At 36.4% G+C, this 23,861-nt stretch overlaps 1 protein-coding gene across 3 annotated transcripts in view; it reads left to right on the forward strand.

The window, feature by feature from the left end:
* The window catches only part of HHIP (hedgehog interacting protein), an 86,827-nt gene that overhangs the window by 57,275 nt on the left and 5,691 nt on the right, over positions 1-23,861 (forward strand). For all 3 annotated transcript variants that reach the window (XM_033134638.1, XM_033134641.1, XM_033134640.1), the window contains exons 8-12: positions 3,077-3,198; positions 5,495-5,618; positions 6,562-6,692; positions 9,930-10,011; positions 22,080-22,228. In XM_033134638.1, coding sequence (XP_032990529.1) covers positions 3,077-3,198; positions 5,495-5,618; positions 6,562-6,692; positions 9,930-10,011; positions 22,080-22,228 — 608 coding nt within the window. The remainder of the gene's footprint in view (positions 1-3,076; positions 3,199-5,494; positions 5,619-6,561; positions 6,693-9,929; positions 10,012-22,079; positions 22,229-23,861) is intronic.

Raw genomic sequence — 23,861 nt, forward strand, 5'->3', positions numbered from 1 at the left:
TTTTTGGAGGGCTATTATTAGACAAACACTGTTAGATTAGTGTAATGATTCAGACTTCAGCCTGAATAATCAGAGAGATAATAAACCTTTTAATGCGTCTCCTTAAACCTCCCTAAATCTCCCTTACAAGGATGCTGTAATGATTAAGTGCATTTCTATAAGTAAAGCATGAAATAGAGGGTCTGGCACACCTAGTCAATTTTAAATAAATTATAGCTCTTGTTATCATAGCCTCACTTAATATATATGATGGTACAGTATCAATTTGTAAGGAGTTGACTAAATGTTAAGATTCTTCTCCTTGAAAAAAGTTAACAAATACTAAAGGAATTCATATTGACTACTTACTATAATGAACCATAAAGAAAGGAACACTAAGAAGTATGGAGAGTGAGAACTTTGGTGTACACTCTTAAAAAGCTATGAAGAATAATATAGCAATCCTGTGATGAAAGCGTCATTCCAATCTGTGTTCTGGTAGCCATACTAAGGGGTATCTGGCCACATTCATTCATTTACTAGCTAAGGTATTACTGCTATTTAATGTTTATTGAGTGTTCACTGTGTGCAAGGTGAGTATTTTTCAAACTTTTTATTTTTATAATCCCTCATGCCCTTCATCTCCCCTCCATCAAAGTCCAACTCTACAGTTCATTTCCTTTTTGGCATCTCAGCAGATCTTAAAATCTGTGCGACAGGGAATACTTAAGGTGGGTTCAGGATGTGGAGGAAACTGTCACATTCCATTCCGATAGCTCAGAACTCGCAGATACCACCACAAAGCAGCGCTTTGAAGTCGAGCAGCCTGAGTCACCACAATCCCACTGGCGCTTGCAGACAACCTTCCTGGGGGTCCCGTACCCTCAGTATAAAAACACAGGGTGAGGCGCTTTACAGACCTTACGTGTGGCAGGCTGCCTGTGCGTGCAGTCTGACCTTCTCCGGGGCAGAGGGCTGAAGGAACAGTCCGCTTTCCTCCAAGATTATTTTAAGCAGGGGAAGATTTAATAAAGCAGAAAGGAAACTAAAATAATTATTGGCTAAAAGTAAAGCTGACTTTTATTAAGCCCCTTGATGCAGAGTACTGAGCTAAGTATCTTATGCATATTATCTCATTTATAGCTCTCAGCATTACTCTGAGGTAACTGGCATCATTCTCCCCATCCCCCCGCACCCCCCCTTTGTTTTAAGACTGCAATTTTTTAGAGCGGTTTTCATTTCACAACAAAATTGAATGGAAAGTACAGAGCTGTCCCATAAACCCCCTGCCGCTACATATGTATAACACCCCCCCCCCCCCCCCCCGCGATTGATATCCGCCACCAGAGTGGTCCATTTGTGACAACTAATGAACCTACATGGACACATCATCACCACCCAAAGTCCGGGGTTTACACTAGGGTTCACTCTTGGTGGTGTACATTCTATGGGTTTGGACAAATGTACACCAACACGTGTCTTTATAGCATCATACAGAGAAGTTTCACTGTCAGGCCTCTTTTTTACATAAGAAACTAAAGGTTAGAAGGGTCAAGTGGTTCTCAGGGGACCTAATATTCAGCCAGAGCTAAACCTCATGTCCCCCCTGCACCACACACACACACACACACACACACACACACACACACACCAACCTTTGGGAGACCTGGCCTTTTTTTCTAGATTTGCTCCTTGTTAGAAACAGGTCAAACCTTTTTCGTCCCAGTTTCTTCATCTTAAGAAGAAAGGCAATCCAGAACAATTTTCTCACCCCGTGTGGATTTCGCTCCACCTTGAGTCACAGTGTGTCTGTGTCCTGATCCTTGCCAGGCATTGTATTCTGTGAATCACTGAATTCAAGAGGACAATAAAGGGACTGTTGCCCCAGAACAACTCACTCATCTTTGGCACGTCAGGCTTATAGCTCCCCTGTTATGAATGGGACCATTTGGGGGCAACAGTTTTTGTTTGGTTGTTGTTGTGTAAGTACTTGCTACTACGACTCTTAGGCTCCTTAGGACCCAGAACCTACTGTCCGATTGTTTTGTTTTTTAATTATTTAATTGCCCCAAGGATTTTGTTTTGTTTTTAAGTCAATGTGTTTTTTTGGCCCAAAAAAAGTGATTCTTAATGGGATGATCTGGCAATGTCTAGAAACATGTTTGGTTGTCACAACTTGGGAGGAAGGGATCATGCGACTGACATCTAGCGGGTCGAGAGGCCAGAGATGCTGCTCAACATCCTGCAATACTCAGGACAGCACCCCCCCCCCCCCCCCCGCCCAAAGATTTATTGGGCCCAAAGAGTCAATAATGCCAACTTTGAGAGACCTAAAAACAATGCAACACTATTTTCCCCATTTGTGAGAACTTCAAAATTATATTATTAAACTTGATTCTTCCCACAACCCAAACTCCTAACACCCAGTCCCTCATTGACTTAAACATTCTACAAATAGTGAGCTCCGTTTATATTCCCTGGTTGAAAGCAGGTGACAGAAACATAGAGATGAACAAGAGGGAAGTGACTTCTGGCCTCACAGAGTTTATAGTAGTAGTGGCTTAAGTCACAGAAAAAGCCTGGTCCCAGAACATGAAGACAAAGTCAACGTCAAAGACCTCCATGGTTGGGAGACCAGCTTGATTTTGTTCCCTAAACTGGCATGCACATTTTCCTTTGGGAGAGCAGCCTGCGCTCTGGAGTGTAGCGGGTCCCTGTCAGATAACACAAAGCTAGTGATATAACTAATTTTATATTGTGTGTTGCAGATGTGGGTTGATACACTGCTGCTGCTTCTTGTACTTTACACGTGGTATTCCTTAACAACAGAAAAACGAACAAGTGTTGTAGTCAGTGTGCACATTCATAGTGGAGGGGGATACCAAGAAAAATTAAGAAATATTCTCCAGAGATCATTAAGCTTCAGCAGAGTAAACAAACACATCAGGATATTTCCTTCAGCCTTCTCGAGAGGGTCCAAACTAAATACCCCATAGAATCCTTGTCAGCCCACAAAGCGTTCCTGTGTCAGGACTCTCTAGTCTGAGATGGGAAGACAGGCATGCAGGAATTCATGGGTCCCCCTTTTGTTATGCAGATGCGCTGTGGATCGACACCCCACTGATATAAACATCAATTTAACAATACTTTGTTCAGACTCCAATGGAAAGAACAGATCATCAGCCAGAATCCTACAGATAATCAAGGGGAAAGATTACGGTAAGTAAGTAGAGCATAAGTTGTTGATTTTGCTTTAGTTTGGGTTTTATTTTATTTTCATATATTAATTGAAGAGAAAAGGATTCCTACAAAATGAGCATTGGGAAAGCATAAAAACACTGGCCTAACAGTGGTGAGGTAGTAAATTGCTCACTTTTTAAAGGTCCAGTGATTCTTACAAGCCCTCAGGGTTCTATTTGGGTAATTACCTTTCCCAGGAATTGAATGGTGCTCTGTAGGTCCAAAAAACTTAATGGACCTTCAAAAGTTAGCAGTTTATATTTTGCTCATCTGAGATTCAAGATGAATAAGTTCTATTTATTTAACATATAAGGGAGAACTTGTCTTAACATCTTATATACAGAGGAAAAAAACAAGTGTTAAAGGTAAGAAATTTCTTAATATCCACCATGCTAGTCTTAGCAATTAGGAAAATTATGTGTTTCAAATAAGAATGAAATGTTTAATGTGTTTATTTTAGAGAAAAAAAAGTGAAAGCCTTGTAAAAACATGTTATTTACTCAAGTCATGGAAATGGGAAGTTTAGACGTTATTTTTAATAATATGATTACTAGAGTACTTAGAGATACATATAAAACATAAAATTGGATAATAATGAAGTCAAAGATACTTAACATTTTTCAATGTTTTAGTATTTACTCCTTTTGTAGGAAGTAATATATCAAATATTATTATGATTCAGGGAACACAGTAGGTTAAGATTATTAAATTGATTGCTTCTCCTATTTACTCATTCAATACAGATATTTATTTAGTGCCAGGAATGAAGCAGCTGTGTTAGTTCATGTGGTATTCAGTTATTTTACTTTATTTTTTTTTCAGGTATTCATGTATGTGTGTGTGTGCAGCTTATAAAAGCCAAACCAAAGAATAATGTGGTTTGAAAAAAAATTAATGAGTCACTAGTATGATGGAATTCCAGCCATATTTATAGATTAAATTAAATTCTACAAGCACATTAATTGGGGTGTAACTAAAACTGGTTACAATATTGGCAACCCTACATTTATGTATTAATATTAAAAACAAATCCATAGAATCCTTTCACAGTGTATACGTATAAATGACCATGATATACACTTTAAATATCTTACAATTTTGTCAAATATACCTCAATAAAACTGAAAATAAAACAAAACAACCAAATAACCACTTCCACACTGCTTACTACACGCCTGGCCCGGTAGTAAACACTTTATAAACTTTACTCATTTCATTCAAAGAACAACCCTATGTAATAGGCACTATATTATTGGATGCATTGGCCAGATGAGGAAACTGAGACACAGAAATATTAATTATCACACAACATAAAGTGGTAGGGCCTGGATTTGAACCCAAGCAGCCTGACTCCAGAGTTTACAACCTCAATCATTCAATTTTTCTGTCTCAGTGTACTGGTTATTTAAAACCTAGCTTTTCTACATTTATGATCTCATATTTCCCCATAATCACATGGGGAGCTGGAGAGGACTTTAAAATTACTGTCTTTCCACAAAAGCTTTTGCCTAAAATACTGCCCGTTGATAAGGACGTATTTGACATTAAGCATATAATGTACTTAATAAGTGATAAGTAATTTTCAGGTTAATTTGCAACTAGCTTTAGATCATTTCCATCTCAATTGGCATACGTGTATGCTAGTGTATAATGACGTTCATGGAAAAACTAAGATACATGTCTATACACAAGTGATTCAAAAGCAATGACTGCAATAGACTTTGTTAACCATACAGCTCTGTAAACAAAATTTTTTAAATATTGTAAATGAAGATAATACTTGACTAAGTGACAATGTTTTAAATGTATAAATGTGGCTTTAAAGACCTTTTATGTACTATAGTTTTATTTTCACTAAAGTGTGAACTTTTAAACATTTTCTATAACTTGACAGAGGTCTGGCTCAATTTACTAAATATATGGAGAAGCATTTGTACAAAAAAAAAATCAATATTAAAAAATTAAGTATTTTTTTAAAGTATTTTGGTTCTAAAGTACATAACCATGATTTGCAAAATATTCAGATTCTAATTTCATTGAAAATTAGCATTTCAGAGCATTCCCATTTCACTGAGCTGTACATGGAAGCCCTTTACATGTATACAATTGAAGCAAAAGGAGTATTTTCACTAAGTATCTCTAGCAAGGATCTGTCTTGTGAATCATGGAACACACTTCAGAGATAAATTACTGTAATAATTGTTGCTTGGCCTACATTACTTTTACTTTATGAAAATATGTTTCATTTCATCTAATGCTGTTTATTTCTTTCCAGAAAGTGAGCCATCACTTTTAGAATTCAAACCATTCAGTAATGGTCCTTTGGTTGGCGGATTTGTTTACCGAGGCTGCCAGTCTGAAAGACTGTATGGAAGCTACGTGTTTGGAGACCGTAATGGGTAGGTTTCCTGATACCACAATTTAATATACCAAATGACATACCCATTGATTAGTGGGCAAACTGCCATAAGATATTCAAATGATTGTTTCCCTTTGGGGGTCAGGTCTGGGACACACATAAATATTTACTTTTAGTTCCACTATGTATGGTGGTTTAATTAAAGAACTTCCTAAGGGATGCTTTTTAAAAAGACTTGATTAAGTTCATAAAATGATTTTTTTAAGTGCAGAAAAATCTTCAGAAGGCTTTTTCATATTATTTAGGCTCTTCCCTTCATCCTTAACTTAAATTTACCATAATAATGAGTGATTTGAAAACTACTGCTTTATATGAATTGATAAATGTTTTTTAAATTATCATGGAAGGCTGAGAATTTTTGCTTTTGCCAGACTTTCAGGACATTTGGCAAGTTGATTTGTCTCTACGGTAGGAATACTACAAAATTAACTTTTAGCCTAAAGTTTAGAGATCACATTGTAGATAATTATAAGAAACTCTGTGATGAAACCCAAATTAAGAATCTTATTTCCCGAGTCGCTGGCATTCAGGCCTATGGCAGAGCTGATATGCTTGGTTGATACAAAGAACTAGCAAAGTGTACTGACCCCATGATCTTCCCCTGTCCCTCTCTCTGATTACTAGCACAGCATGGAGTCTAGTCCTGGAGAGGAAGTATCATTCTCTGGATGAAGGGGAGGGCTTTTCTCATACTCAGGTACTTTTAGTGCCCCCCAACAAACAAAATCTTATCGTTAAGTACTTTCTCCCCACATGGGAATTTCACAGTATTCACACACATTATGGGCTATAATATCTTTCCCTTTAGAAGCCAGGTCTATGGCACAACGATTATTTTATTGAGTTTTATTTTAAACACCTGATTGTGTTTTTGAAGCACAAGCGTGTTTTCATCGTAGGTTTATGGTATGTTTGTGTTGTAGGAATTTCTTAACTCTCCAGCAAAGTCCTGGGACCAAGCAATGGCAAGAAAAACCACTCTGTCTTGGCAACAGTGGTTCCTGTAGAGGTTACTTTTCAGGTCACATATTGGGATTCGGAGAAGACGAATTAGGTACCGTACAAACTGTTTCTGTTAAGTTCCAATCTCACTCCCTTGCACAAAAGGCTTTGTTCTGCTCTGAATAAATATAACCATCTCATCCTCTGTTTGTTGGAAACGTAACCTACAGCAAAGATGACCTACTATAGAGATTTGAGGTGGTCCACTTATGTATTCTCTTCCAATAACATTTCTCTAGGGGTCTTTACATGTTATTTCCACTGCAGAAATATGAAAGTAGTCAAAGCAGGAAAATGGGAGGCAGGGAAAAAAGAGAATTTTTGAGACCTGAAGAGAGGGAAAAATTTTAAATGTCCACTGATATTTTTGATGCATCTGAGTCATTGGTTCATATTTTCTACTAAAAACCTTTCCACTTATCCATGTCTCTTGGAATAAATTAAAACTCTGTTGCAGTCTGAATTTCACATTCACATTATCCTCTATTTCCTCATTTAAAAAATTTTTTGTACATCAGGGCATAAAATTTGTGAAAGATAATCTGAGTTTTCAGATCTGCCTTCCAACAAAATGGAAATTATCTTCTCATTGATGATCTACTGGATAACGTACAATTTATTTGCTGGTATATTATCGAAATGTATGCAGCTTAAAAAGCAAAAAGGTGTTGAAATTGGAATGTGATCAAAGAGTAGAAATGCTATTAATTTTAAGTTTCAGAGATAAATTTAAGAGCATCATGATGAACAACATGCAAACAGTAACTACGCTACTTCAGCCTCAGCGATGCATTTCTTGCTGTTAAGAAAGAAGAGTTGTGTTTCCCGTCTAAATCAGAATATTTCCTATAAAAGTGCAGATTTGGTTTTCCTATATCAAATGGAGAATTATCAGAAATAGTTCCATGCCATTTACTTAGGTTAACAAGGAACTGAGATTAAATTCCTGAAACATATAATGCATACTTCAGAGCCACAGGAATATGATTCAAAGAAGAGAAATCAGTCTGTCCTTTACTTGTTTCAGCATCAAAAGCATTTTACAGTTAATTTTCCCTTGATATTCTCCTACCCCACTCACAGGAACCAGAAAGATACCCTTTCTCATTTAAATCCTCTCTAGCGTAATTTAAATTTCATTGGCAAACTCTGATTTTTAAAACACAAATTGGGATTAATTGTTTGTGGCAGAATTAGAAATGAATACGTAGATGTTGTGACTGAATCATGTAGATTTCCCCAGACCATACTACAAATGACTCACCATCAATCATCCTATTAGCGTCACCACCATTGGTTGAAATATCCAAATGTCTACCTACACTTACTACTGTGTTGGGAGCAGAACCAACAAATGAAGCACATACAATCCTGACTGTCCAAAAGCTATACCATCATGTATACTCCATAATTAAAAATAAATATAGTTGTACTGAATTATGCTTTAATATGAAGCTTGATTTAATTAAGAGTCACATAAGAAAATGAATACGCTTTTGCATTTTTGAAACAAAAAAATGTTGAGGATCTGCTTTTTCTATGTTTTTTTTTTTTTTTAAACTATAAAATCAGGATAGGCTTCTTGAAAGTATCAAATGAGATAAACTACATAAAGTACTTGATAAAACATTGATTTTTTTCATTTACATTCTTTTGCTTTTTAACTTCATTTTTATTTTTTCTGTGTTTTTATTTTGTCTGTGTTTTTTAGTGTAAACCCTACAACATCCTTTACAGAAGAAAGTGGTAGGGTTTGCTTAGTACATAATAATAGAGTGGAATAGAGAAATATAGACTAAAGCAAGGACTAGTTCATGAATGAGAACCAAATATACATTTTAAAGTCTAATAAACATATAATCATAAGCACCGCTTCTAATTCCCTATTCATGTGATCCACCCTTAAACATTGAATTACATGGAAGTACTGGTAAAAAAAAACGAGTGTTTCTCTCCTAAAAGGGGCCTCCACCTGTTATATTTCATCATGATGAACACAGCCTAGCACCAAGAATTAGGGAGGCAGAGTTGGAATTGAGCATCAGGGTTTCTCTCTTTCCCTCTCTCTTTCCAAATATTTATATTAACATATCTTGTTTTAAAAAACTAAAAATTAAAAAGGAGTACCCCAATTCCATCCGGCTTCAAATTATCAAATTATCAATTAACAGTAACAACACAGTAATCAAACCTTTCAATCTTGGGCAGAATAAATCAGGGTAAACCTTGACATTCAACACTCATTCTACAAATATTTACTGAACATCTATTCCATGCAAAGGTCTGTTCCCGGTATTGCGGTTATAGCAGCAAATAAAGAGACAAAGATCCAAACTGTTGTCATGAAATTTATATTCTAAAGGAAGACAATAAAAATAAATTTTAACAAATATACTGTACGTCAATTGGTAATAAGTGCGTAGGAGAAAAATCTAGCTGTGAAGAGGGATAGAAGTTGCTAGGGGTTGGGATAAGTGTAATTTTAAATAGTACAGTCAAGAAAGATGACATTAGTTAAGCACAGACTTGAAGGAAGGGAAAATGTGAACCTCGTGGGGATCTACTGAAAGGCAGAAGCCTGACAAAGAACCTGGGACAAGAGCTGAGATAGGAACTGAGCGAAGAGCCTGGCCTGACAGGAGAGCCTGGGACAGTGGGGGCCTGAGGCAGAAGCCCGGAACAGGAACCTGCCTCATGGGTTCAAAGCCAAGAGGCCAGTGAGGCTAGAAAGAGCGAACAATGGGGCAAAACATGGCGGGTGAGGTCAGAGCACTAAGGAGGGCCAGCACAGGTCACAGTTAGGACTTCCCTCTGCTCTGGGATTAGAAGTTAGTGGAGGGTATTGAAACAAAAGAGTGTGATCCAACGTCTATGACCTAACTAGCTTTAAAAGAATCACTGTGGCTGGTATGTTGAAAGGAAACACAAAACGACATGGATTGAAGTAGGGATATCAATTAGGAGGCTGTGGCCATAATCCAGGTGAGAGATTAGTATCTGCTTGCTTTGGCTTAGTGGTGGGATGTGGAAAGCAGTGAGCGACATCTGGATGCACTGTGAAGGCAGACGTGTGAAACTGTCATGACCTTTATTTAGGCAAGTGATCTTCCTGAGGATATATATGTGTGTCTACACACACATACATTAACACATATACAGACACACATGTACACACACATATATGCACACATACAAATACATATACTGTATATATAAACTATCTGCTAGGCAATAGGAAGTAAGGCCTTGGGGTACTGGGAATTCACTTGCTGTATTTCTCTCTTCATAGGCGAAGTTTACATTCTATCAAGTAGTAAAAGTATGACCCAGACTCACAATGGAAAACTCTACAAAATTGTGGATCCCAAAAGGTAAGATTTTTTTTTTTTTTGCATTCCTTTAAGTCAAGAAATATTCTTCTCCATGCTATTTTAGTGCATTCAAAGTCGTGATAGACAAATTGCAATTAGCAATCAAGAAAGAGGAATGCCTCTGCCCCATCCATATGCTAAGTGCTGTCCTGAGAGGACCCTCGTCACCTATCCACGAAGGCGAGACTGGACTAGGCTGCACTTTAATAATAAGCCTTATTTGGATCACACATTCACGTCATTCTTGCTGTCATCAGAGAGCAGCATTATAATTGTGGGAGGAGAGTCCTCAGTTAAATGTCAGAGTAGGAGCCGGACGTGTGAGGCAGTAGCTTCGGCTCTAGAAACATACTGGCAGGCATTACAGCTGCTTGATATGATTTTTGTTAGGCAATTAGGATATTATTTTGGCAGGTCAACATCTGAGCCTTATTTCAAAACTATGGAAGCTCACAGCTCTCATGTAGGCTTCTGTGACTAAACAAATGAAAACTGAAAAAGTGTTTTGTTATTTACTTCAGAAAAAAAAAAGATTTGAATGTTTTAATCCTTTAAAGAGTATATTTATCCTTCCCCTGCTCTTCTCCACTCACCCATCACAACTTCAACACACACACACAACATTCAAATGATCTTGACTCATAATTAGTCAATTGTTGGTTTCACAGATAAAAATTGGACTGTCAGAGGCTGCTAAAATTATATACTGTCAAATGGTGATTAGTAATAAGTTTAGAAACAACTGCTACAGAACCTAAGTAATCTCACAGATACTATTGTTGAACACCAGTAGTTGTCAGACTCGAGCTATACCTTGCTATAAATTTTAAATTCTTTCTACACTCACTTATCTTCATAAGCCCATCTGCAAATTTAAATTCCTGAATTTCAACTCTTTTTAGAAGTACAAATTCTAGTCACCTGAAAAGTTTACTATAAACAATAATTTAGCTGCATTTTTAAAATATTATTTGCAAATTGTAAGCTGTGTATGTTTTTCTGAAAAAGTCACTAACGAAGTAGAGCTTCTTGTCCTTTTACCATACCACAAAACACTATCTTTTCTGAGGAAAATAACATTGGTACTACAGAACAAAAAGAATAGTCAGTTCTAAATGGCCCCTCCACAGTACCCCATGTACTCATCTATCATACAATGATAGCATTCCTTCTCTATGGAACAGGACACATTTTCTTTCACAGTAAGAGAAGTACCCATCTATCCACTCCTGGGCCTCTTTTACTCCTTGAGCGTGAAATGAATGTTCTCTTTGTGTAAATCAAAGTAATGAGTGAAAAAAAATATCAGACACTTCAGTGATTGTGGAAGTTGGCAATATTAAGGGCAAAAATCAAACGAATGTTAATTCAAAAATAGCAGCATTCTAATGATTCATAATGGAGTCTCGGGATTCCTCTCAGATCTAATGCCATTAGTTTCGAAATAGGCATTGTTATTCCATTATGTTTGTCAATGTTGATATGCTTTTGCAAGCTTCCTGGTAATATTATAATTATTTCTCCCTCCTCCTCACAACAATCTTTCTCTCTTCATCTGGATTGTTTAGTCTGCTGGTGGTGCATTGAGGTGAATTTTACACCTTCAACCCATTATTAGTGTCTAATTACCAGGGTTGCCATAAGGGACCTTGGCTTTGTGATCCTAGGGCCTCCTCCAGTAGGGTGGTCTCAGAGTGACATACCTGAAAGGCCTGACTTCTCATTATGGTGCCTGTTTCTGGTGAGTTGTGTCATGTGTGGGGCCAGGGTTAAGATCTGTGTTTGGTTTTCAGAAGGTGGGGGGAGTAACAGAGTCCCAAAGACATTGTCCTTGTACGTAGGCATAGGCATACATTTCAAAATTAAACGGACTTTAAGAAAACATGTGTTTTCATAAACATTTGTTGGGAGTCTCATGCTGTTTTGATTTAGATGCCAATGTTTATTATTATAGTATTTCTCCCTAGATGAGTTGAATTTCTATATAAGTAGACACGTTAGCGTATGTGAGCGGGATTATTTTGGAAACAAGCTAATTACTAGCCTCACAGTGTTCACGATGTCTGCTTCAAAGCAAAACTGTGTTTTTAAAACTTTGGAGGGAGAAATTGAAGAAAGAGCCACATCAACTGAAAAAACAATATATAGACATTTCTTGTTATATCAAAAATCTAACTCAAATTAAAATCTTAGGTGAATTGTATTCTTGGGGAGGAGCCCCAGATTTGTTAGAATAATGTTTTCAGAATAACTTTCAAACGTCAATTGACTCCTGGCCCTGGAAGAGAATAACAACAAATTATAAAATTTTTATATTCTACATTAGATGTCATAGAAGTTACCTTCTTACTCACCATAGGATTTATGCTTTTTTCTACTTTTCCCTGCACACACACACACTCACATTTAAGAAAGATGAGGGAGTTTAGAAACTATATGCAATATTTTTATCTCATTTTGACAAAAGCAGGCAAAGTTCCAACATTACCACCTCAGTCTGTAGGATAATTTGGTCTAAGACTGTATGTTACATGATCATTTACATAAGTCTAAAATCATTTACAGTGGGCTTCCTTCTCAGAAAATGATGGCAAGATACCTGTTATAAAAATCAAATGCCATTACTTATAATGAAAAAAACATGAAATAAGAATATAGCCAGGTTTCCCTAAGGCTTAAACTAGAACTTGGGAGTTCTTTAAGGAAAAAGCAGGAAAGTGGTGAATTTTGCCTCCATGCTAGAACACGGAACACAGCTCAGGAACGTGTTCAGAGGTGGGGCAGTCCGTCACATGTCATGGCAGAGTGGAGTTAGGATCCTGTTGATACTAATCACCCAGCTTCCTGGGCCAACTCAGTGGGTCCCCCAAAGTCTCTAGAACTGGGTTCTCCATGCCCTCTTCTGGGGAGGTCCTTCAGCCAGCAGTTCCAGAAAACAGATTCCTATGTACTGAGCACAAGAGTTGGGCAATCATTTTAGTTTCACTTGGTAGAGCCGTCTATTCTAGTCAAGACTAGGGGCGAGTCTATGCTGGTAGCAGGGAGTCCATGGGTCTTGTCTCTGAATATTCCCTCGTATGGGACCCTCACTAAGTTATTTCAGCACCGCGTGCCCCTTCGTCCATCCATAAAGTGCTGATGCCCTGCCCCCTTTCTGCAGAGCGCTATGGAGATCAGTAAATCATACATTTACAACATAATACATTCTTTAGTATTGTTGGTGTTCAGTCCATGTATTCAAGAATTATTTTCGCGTGATCTCTCAACTTTTAAGGTTTCTCAGTTCCAAAACTGGGGTAAAGGTGTCTGTGGAGCTGTAAAGAGCTCTTCACACCTAGTTTTCAGATGTCCAAGACATGCCTTGGAATCTCGCTCTTTATTAAATCTTTGCAGAATCAAACAAATGCTCCTGGGAATGGAAACTAAAGAATTCTAATAGAGTTACTAACTTTCCAGACGTTACTGTTATAGAACACAAATTTCTTTCATTTTTGTTTCAGATAAACTTAAACCAAATGACCCTTTTTTTTTTTTTTAATTTTGAAATGTTTCCAGGTTATTTCTCCAGGAATTTATAAAACCACATCATTCTTAATCATGCTGATTTAATTACTATGTACCCAGTCTTACTGTATTTTAACATACTGCTTATCTGTTACCCAACCAAGTCATATAGAACATTCCCTCAACAGGCCTATAAATTAACAATGCAAATTCCAGGCGTGAGAGGTCATTTTACATCAATGTTGTACCCCATGTACCCCAAAGCCCTGTGTGACCAATATCAAGAACTGCCCCTCCTGCCTCCTCCCTGCTCCTCCCCTCCAGGCCCCACTTACTACCCTTTGTTTATTTATTTATTTTTAATATCTTCATCCTACTCTTTATTATTCTGGATGCTGAGGAGAGCTTTTTCTCAGAAAAAAAAGAAACGATAACTTCGTAAGAGGAAATCGGTTCTGTTTATCCTTTGCATATGTCTCAGGGAGCCAGGCTGGCAGTTTTGCCATCCAAAAGCAAGTCATGCATAATAGAGGGGCCTTAGCCCAATGAGCCAGTCTAGTCCCAATTCATCAGTCAAAGTTTTATGCAAGTGGCCCCCCTAGGTTGATAAATCCCCACAGTGCCTGTTGACCCAGCTGCCAAGTCCTGTTGCTGTAGGCGGTGTTTCCACGGCCACCCTGACAGTAATACAAACTGTTTAGCAGCTCCATTGACCTTTCAGCTATTAACAGGGACACAGGCTCCACCAGGGACTAGTTTTCAAACATGACAGAATTTCTTAACACTAGAGGTCATGAACAAGTATATGCCCTATAAAAATCCATTCAGCATGGTGGATTTAAAGTCTAAAAGACAAGGAAGCATGCTCCACAGTTTTGCCAGTATGATTTTTCTACATATCCAATAACTAAAAATGGACATATACTTATGTGCCTGCTTATATTTTATTCTTAACATACTCTGTTTTATGTTGTGGTGCACCATACCTTTTTAACTAACTAATCCTTTCTAAGCTGCCAGACAGCACCTGAAATTTTAAAGATATATTACAAATAATGGGATGAGATCAAAGGCAAAACTTCTAATGAGTGGATGAGCATGCATACATAATATATGCTAATGACCTAAGCATAACAGGAATGTTATTCGTACTTTACCAAGATTTGCATATATTTATGTATGGACACACACTTAAACATATTCAGTCCATACAATGCTACGTGGAGCCATCATCTGTTTCAAAGTAAATAATAAATGTTACATAATAATTTATAAAAATATTTTTATTTAAATGACCATGTTATTTTAAAATGCTTCTGTGTTTTCTTATATGTATGTATATCTATTTCCTGGACATGTGACATATGACCACAGCATTCAAAGGAATTTTCTGCTTTGTACTAATTATAGTCTCTTTTAAATGACCAATTTTGAATTCTGGAATATCAGTCCCTAGAATAATTGTACAAATTGCTATAAGCCCTTGATTGAACTGCCACTTATAAATAGCATTTGTTAAAAAGACATAAAATGGAGAATATGAATAGTGGAGACTATATTCTTCAAAATAAGACTCATTTGTTAAGCGTAGGAAATTCTTAAAAGCATTTCTTTTTAATCCCCATGTTTCCTCTCCCCTTGGGACAATGGTGGAAGTCTGATAGTATTAAACCTTCTGAAAATCTTATATTTTTATTGCAAGGCAATATATCATCAGATATTGCATGTACTTGAGAGAAAGGCAGATTTAATTGCTTTAGACAGCCACATATATTTGTAAACAGATGTTTTCTAGAGGAAAGTGTACTTTCTAATGAAAAAACTGCATCTTAGCATCATTTTCTTTTTTTTTTTTTACTAATTCATTTTAGTCAAGTTAAATCTGTTCCTCCTTAAATGACCTGTTTTGGTCAAAACTGACAAATAAATCAAAAAGTGTAACATCAAAATTTGGGGATTTGTACCCTACTATTCGTCAAAGAATTTAAACCGACATTTCTGTGTTCTTCTAAAGGACAGAGCTTGTTTCAAATTTTCAATTCTCATTTAAAGCATTTAGTGATATTTAAAACTCCTTCCTGCATATAATGTAAAATTAAAACACAGGTAGATTTACAGAGATAAGTGGGAAAAAGATTTTTTAGATGATTTCTAAAAGAAAAAAATACTTTAAGTCTTTTAAATTATGTTGTAATCAAACTATTATTTAAAATGCCCATTTTCCCAATTACAGACATTTATTTAGTGTCTAACTAACATTTTTAATAATTATGGTTTATAAGTTAAAACTTGATTTTGGACATGAATTTCTGAACAGAATGTATTTCTTTATATTGGGAAGCAATGGCTTTTTGTTGTACCCTATTTTTCAGTGTTTTTATTTATCATATCCTAGTAAGTACAATTATACTCTAGGATTAAATCAGTCTACAGGTATCTTTTACATGTCTCTTATGTTCAAGATATTGTATTAAGTACTATGGACGGAGAATATAAATGAGAACTTAGTCACATCCTCTAAGGAGCTTATTTTTACCTAAATTGGAAGATTGCACACATTATAAAAAACGTAAATAATATTACCTGATAGAACACTTTGGAACAAAAAAGTTGTGCCAGAACATCATACATTGTAAGTTGCTGAATTAATGGTCCAGCAGGCTATGTGAACTGACGTGGGTACGACACAGTGATTTGGTCTAGTCTGTTCTGCTACATTATGATTTTTTTCTTTAAACTGATTAGCTCACACATAAAAGAGAATTGTGACTGCATAACATGGAAATTATGTAGATTTTCAAGCAAGTATAGCAACAATTATAAGAAAATGAAAGCTAGAAGAAGCTTTCTCAGCTGAGTGTTAAAATGAAAAATAAGTGCCTGTGCTAGGTTTCCCACCCCCAGGAGGCATTCCTCCAGCCTGGCATGGCTCCCTGCTGATTGCACTTCCTCTAGAGTTCAAAGCTTCATTTCCATCGCCATTTTGTTTTTGTGTGTTTCTAATATTCCCTGAGGCAGCCTCCAGCTACTGCCTAGCTGCCTACTGGATTGCCCAAACTCTCTTTCAAGGCACCAAGTTTTGTTGTTGTTGTATACACAAAGTTGCAAGATCTTCAGGGGTCTGCCCCAACCCTATTTTTCCCATAAGTCCTATAAGTATGTAATTTTGTAGACTACAAGATTTTTCAAGAATATGTACAATAAATTAAAGGCCTATTTTTATATATTCACCACTAACAATTATAGTAGATCAGTTTTTGAATTTAGGACATTGCAAACATAAGACAACAAAACACATATGGCAATTTAATAAAATTGGACTTTGAATTTTTTTCTAAAAGCAGATGACGTTATCATCTAGTTTCATTAATTATTTCTCCTAGGTTTTCCCTTTCAGGAAATACATAACTTTTCATTTCCCGGTTTTCCCATGGAAATACATACATTGAGTTAACCTGATAAAATTGAATGAAAGAGACCCACACACCCTTTTAAAAACCCGTGTATTGTGGTAGTGGTGTTTGGTTTGTGAGATTAACAGGGCTTGAAATATGGGTGCCTTGCTCCCTTTTCCCTAAAGTGTGGGGACCAGTTGAGTGGAAAGAACGCTGGGCTAGGAAAGAGTTGCAGACTATCTGTAACTAGCTGTGTGAAAGCCAGTTAATCTCTTTGTATACGTTCTAATCCTTAACTTCGCGAATAAAAAGACTGACCCTGTCTTATGAGCATAAAGTTGAATATGAAATTACTGAAAAGTTTAAGTGGCTTCATTATTTGCATTTATTATGGTTGTATCTTTAACCATAGAACAAAATTTAGTAAAAATTCTGATAATCTTTTTTAGTCCTAGGCAGCCAAACCCATGGTTCACTTCACCACACCTCTGACCCCTTTGGAGTTTAGCGTCCCTTCAGTCACAACCTGCCCAGGTATTAAAGCCAGTCAACGCTACTTCTGAGTGAGCATATGCTCAGCATTTAAATTAAAGACCTCAAAATGAAGAGAACATCAGTCACAGAGAAAACAGCCAAAGCCAGCTATATTTTTTAGCACATTCAGAACGGAGAAATGTAGTAGTTCAAGACATGGTCTGGAAATAAGACAGAACATTGGCTTTACCCGGCCTAAATTCGAACTCTTGAAATGTACAAAAATAATTTAATAAATTAATACAATACATAATGTACATAAACTCTGAGTTATTCTTGAATTTATCTTTCCCAGTACTAGGGTTACTTGGGACATATATAAAAAAAAAAAAACATTTCTGCAGACTCCATATAATATAATGTCAAAGAAAGCATTCCTTATGAATGAAATGAAAGGGGTAGCACATAAAACATTCAATTTTTTGGTATACTTTAAATTGTACTTAAAAAATACTGGTAGGAAATGTGTATTGCTGTCTATTCTGCCATGAAGTCCCAGAGAGACCAATATTGCATGGTCTCATTGCAATACTGGTAATATTGAGACAAATTCTACAATATTACACAAAAATAGATTCCATTTTCTCTGTTCTCCTATCTGGAATATGATTGTATTATGAATGTATAAGATTCTTTACAGCCAAATTGAATTTGTATATTATTGTTTTACTAGCTATTATGAAAGGGCTATGTGTAGTCACAAAACATGCTGTCAATACATCGGAATCCAAAATTCTACTCTTCATGGATAAACCGACACTGAAAAGAGAAATGTCAACATGAGCAAGAAAAATTTAGTGAACATCTAGACTAAAGAAAGTTATCCAAACTAAAAAAAGGAAAAAAAAACCAACAAAAAAACAAAACCTAGATTTTTGTTTAGATCCCATCTAGGTGTGTATATGTAGTAATTATGTATACATACGATGGTTTATTGTAAGGTGACAATAATAACAAAGTTCAAATTTACTTGTTTTATTTCCTTTTCTCCCTATTCCATGTAAAGGAATCCTAATCTTTTCAATGGAAGGAAGAAATGTCACTAGAACAAAGTGTGAGCGGAGGGGGGTAGTTGGGCTCATCAAAAATCTTTGTCACACTTCACCAAATGTAATACCAGAAAAATTAATTTTAATACACCGACTTAATTCCCACCTGGAGGAGAAAACAATCATATCTCATTATATCATGCTTACTTCTTAGCATGTTATTTATTTACTGTGATTGTAGTATAAAAATGCTTCCTTTAGAACGAATTAAAATGAATTTAACCAGAAGAATTTTGTAAAACTTGAGTTAGCTTAGGCGATACAAATACAGCAAGTATTTTCAGTTTTATGCTTATGATATAAAAGTATAGCAATTAGATTTTAATGCTATCCCTCCCTTAAATAGTCCATATACTCCTCATAACTTCAGTCAATAGCATAGAAAAGAAACAAACATCCTTTTAAAATTCCATATTCTTAATAATTTCATTCATTCATTTATTCAATAGGTGTTTAATAAGCCTCTCCCATGTGCTATTCCATTCTTCTAGGTCCTGGAGAGACACAGGAGAAGAAAGGGAAATATTTGTGCTCATAGAGTTTATATTCCAGAAAAAGTATTTGACAAAGTTTCTACTGTATGCATTCAATTCAATTTAACAAACGTTTACTGAATGCCTGTATAGGATATTCCTAGCTCCTATGAATATAAGTAGTTGAAAGAGATAAAATACTTTGACGGCTTAAATGTCATCTTTCCATAATATCCTTCAATCTTAAACTAAGTGCTCCCTTGTCTGTATTCCTGTGTTACTTCATTTGCACCAATTTCACAGAATTATTCTTTTGTGTTTGCATGTCTGTCTTCTCCATGGTGTCTCAGAACCTTGTTTTGTTTATGTCTTATTCCCATGAAGAGCACAGCACTTGCTCGAGTAAATGACTGGGCTTGAAGAGGCTTGAATATGCAGCTTTTCCCCTCAGAAGGCATTCATTTCAATTAGAAAGGGAAAAGGACATAGGATAACCCATTCCTTAAGAGAAGTGAAGTCCTATAAGAGACAGGCTACGTTTCATATAATTTTCATGCTAAAGGATCGCCAATAGAATAACAATTTAAAAGACAGGGAGAGGATTTATTGGACATGCTAAGTGGGGAATGTTAGTTGTCAACTTCGTGAAAGAAGAAAAAGAGTATTTTCCCAGGTATTTAAATAAAAACTTAAGGGAATCATAATGTTTATATATTGCCACACAAGCCACACAATCTTGTACAAGCTAAGGTAAACAAGACAAATATGAAATAATTCCATCCACCTGTAAGCATTTGCTAAATCTTAGGTTAAAAAAAAAAAAAAAAAAAAAAACCACGTAGAATTCCTTCTATAGTCTGAGTTTCCACATATTTGAAGGTTTGGTGAAACCTAGCAAAGCATCTAATTGGAAGGCCAGCAGAGAAGCAAGGATCAGACCCCACCTGAAGAACTGCACTTCAGTACGGGATCCTTATATCATGGCCGGAATTCACTCCCTTCCTCAGTGCACCTGGATCAATAGCCCTCGCTCGGCCTCAAACAGGCATCTTCTGGTGGTTGCTGTTTGACAGGAGCCACCTACAGTCGTGATGCAAATGGCGCCTTCTCCTCTTTAGATTCCTCTGCTGAGGCATACACCATATTGCCAAGTGGTGTACGAGCTATGTGCCTGCGTAATTTGCATCATGCATAACATGTAATACATTTTTGACACACTCTACTTCTGGGTCTCTTTTCTCAAATGAGTCAGAAAGAGGGCAAATGGAGAATTGCCCTAACAAGTAGAATTGGATAAACGGAATTTCAGTTACCAGTAAAATTTGAACAACACCTGTTTGCTGAACGCAGCTTAGTAAATGACTATGGCCTGTGACTTAGAACTTCACGGTTACTGAAAAATGGCTCTACCGAGGGTCAAAAATGCCACCATTGTCTCACAAAGAAAGCCAGACTTTTGTATGAGGAAGAGAGAGAGCAGACTAGGGCTATTCAACGAGAAGTAGGAGAAGGAAAAAATAATGCCCTCAGTCTCCTTGGCATAACCATTTAACATTTTCTCCACTTATCCCACCCTGCCGTTACTCCTACAAAGACTCCCTTGGTTAACACATGGAAAATATTCATTGATGTTTTCTGAGTGAAAATATGCTCAGTTCACGGAATGCCTTAGGGACCTTTCACATAAATTGACCATTTCTAGGTTTGAGTAAGAGGTTGAATAGAGTTAAGGGAGTTTTCTGAATTGTCATGTTTAGTTGTGAAACACAGTACTTTCAACTTAGAGTAGGATTTTTATTGGAGAGAAGAGCTAAAGAAGTCACTATATGTTTTAATATGGCTTTGAGTCATTGTAGAAATAGCCTGAGGTCAGGCCCCAAATTACTATCGCTGCTGACAGTGCCACAGGGGCATAACAGGACAACCCGTCTCAGGAAAACCCGAGTCTAAAGGGACTAATTATTTGCTTCTCTCAGAAAGCTATATCATTTACCTCTTGTGGTGGTTTTGGCCTATAATTATCACCTTCCTTGTTATGGTACTCATGGAGTCCAACTGCTTTGATAACCTAAAGATGGTGATTGGACTGGTGATGACGGGTTTGCTTACATTCCTTAACTGAAAAGAGATTTCTCACCACACTGTGCACAGGTAACCGTGCCTGATAAGAAGAGTACCACTGCACATTTGTCCCCAAAGATCAGGTAGTGACTAGTCGGTCATGACCATGATGCCAGCCTGACCCAGCTTGAAAGACAGCCTCTTATATCAAAAACAGTAAGAACCATAAAAATCCAAAGGCATCTTTGTCCCTAAGTGTTGGCAGTTGTAGAGCAATTAAAAGAAAGTCTATGACTTTTTACTTGGCAGATAAGATGTTTCTATTTGCTATCAATAGAATTCTTTTTCTTCATAGCAGGAAAAAAATCAAAAAAGTTTAAATATATATATATACACACACACACATAGTCATCTATATTTGTATCATTTTTCATAAAGAGTTGAAATTTTGAGTCAATAGTACACAAACACACATACACACACACACACACACAGTGTGATATCCTTTCTAGAAAAATCAGTCTTAAAAAAATATCTCAAAAGAAATGTAAAGTTGAAACAAATGGATTCTCAAGGTTTTTAGGCTGTAAGTGCTCATTTTGATGAATGTCTTCAGCCCTGTGAAATTGCCAAAAATGCCAATAACACATGAAACCTCAGACACTATTCCTAAAACTTTTTGTAGATCTGGGGAAAAAGGTTTTAAAATATCTATCCATCTGTATTTGAAAATTTGTAATTGCTAGATGTTCTTAGCTACCAAATGTAAAATATCAATATAATTACATTTTTAATCAATGGATTCTGATCACGATAAAGTTTCTTACAATGTTTGCTATGTTCTCTTTGGTTCAAAACTGGTTAGTTTGTGTCTTTCACACCAGCCAGTGTCTATTTTCTATTCTTAGAAAGTTGTCAATCTGTCTGAGTCACTTAAAAGAAAGGTCTGCTTAGAAAGCAAGAGACATGCTTTGTAAGCCACAAAATCACTAGATTTCATTCCAGTACTGATATTCAACAAAAATAGTTTCAATGTCTGTCTTTTGCTGCAGACCTCTGGTGCCTGAGGAATGCAGAGCGGCAGTACAACCTGCCCAGATGCTCACGTCAGAGTGCTCCCGGCTCTGTCGGAATGGCTACTGTACCCCCACAGGAACGTGCTGCTGCAGCCCCGGATGGGAAGGGGACTTCTGCAGAATCGGTTAGTACTTCTGTTGTTCCCCGGGAAAGACTGGGCATGGAGCAGTCCTTAGGAACTCAAGAACTTAGCACCAGTTATTTCTTCTAGAATTACCTAGTGTTCGATATTTACCCATTTACAATATGTTAATGCTCAGTCTGCTCCTGAACTTAACTTGTAAATGGGATCTTTCCCGTTTTCTTGATGTAAGCAATGCACGTATGAGTATATAAGTTAGTCATAAACATAAAAGACTTTTAAATAATGGAGTCTCTTTCAAAAAGTAAAAAACAAAAACAGCACCAACTAGATCATCTTGACGGGCTCTCAGGTCCTGGGTTTGCGATTTCACACCAGCCAGTGACTTCGTGTTTGCAAAGCCCCTCTCCAAGTGCCACCATTTTCCAGACACCCCATAAATGCCCTCCCTAACTTTACTGCTTTTCTGGCTGCAGTGCACTAAAAACAGGGTTTTTCAGTGGTCATTATTAAACAAGAGGGGAAAACGCAATTATCTAGAGGCATATATGAGATTTTTAAATCCTTTTTGCCACCCTCTTGTGAACCCTCAACCAGGTGTGCAGATGCTCAGAGAGAGAGCAAAGGAGATTTAGGTCACGGTTACTCTATCCTTTCCTCAATCAATGATGTTTAAATCCTACTTGGTATGAAGTAAGAAAATTAGGTAAATTTAGATACAGAGAGTTTAAGATGCATATGTTGAAAATGCATTTTCAGGAGAAATTTCTTTTCCTTTCTTTTCATTGTGTCTTTGAGATGATGGATGGAAACCAAACCTACTGCGGTAATCATGTCACAAGCTATGTAAATCAAAGCATTATGCTGTACACTTTAAACTTATAGTGATGTATGCAAATTATTTCTCAATAAAACTGGGGAAAAAAAGGTTTCCATAAGGATTAAAAAAATGCATTTTCAATAACCAGCATATACATATTACTTACAAAAAGTTTTCATCTCCGCTATTTCAAATATTAAAGTATCTCCTGCCAATGCAAATTAAAATTCCCAATATTAATATTATCCTTAATTCATCTTTTTTCTTTATCCTAAAAATGCATTTGCTTCAAAAAAGTTACAACTATAACTTGTCTACTTTCTATATTGTACGACAAAAAGTAGCCAACATTTAAATTCACATATGCAGTATCCATTTAAAGCTTAAATTGCCTCAGCACTAATAACATTCCATGATTGATTTATTCTATGGTTACATATCTAGGGAAGAGCTATCATACTTAAAACTCAACAGAAATTAAATAATTACATTATTTAAAACAACTGCTTACATTTTGTTGACCCAGTCTGACTCCCTTTTCCTTAGATGGCAGAAAAATGAGACTGACTGTTCAAATGCAAATGCTAATAGTCTAATTCCTGGGGACATATCTCCCCTCTGCTTCCTTTGAGGCCTAACAATACCATGTTTCCCCGAAAATAAGACCTGGCCAGATCATCAGCTCTAATGCGTCTTTTGGAGCAAAAATTAATATAAGACCCGGTCTCAATATAAGACCGGGTATAATATAATATAATATAATATAACATAATATAATACCAGGTATAATATAATATAATATAACATAATATAATATAATATAATACCTGGTCTTATATAACATAAGATCGGATA

Source organism: Rhinolophus ferrumequinum, chromosome 18 (assembly GCF_004115265.2).
Source record: "Rhinolophus ferrumequinum isolate MPI-CBG mRhiFer1 chromosome 18, mRhiFer1_v1.p, whole genome shotgun sequence".
In the NCBI taxonomy this organism is placed as follows: Eukaryota; Metazoa; Chordata; class Mammalia; order Chiroptera; family Rhinolophidae; genus Rhinolophus; species Rhinolophus ferrumequinum.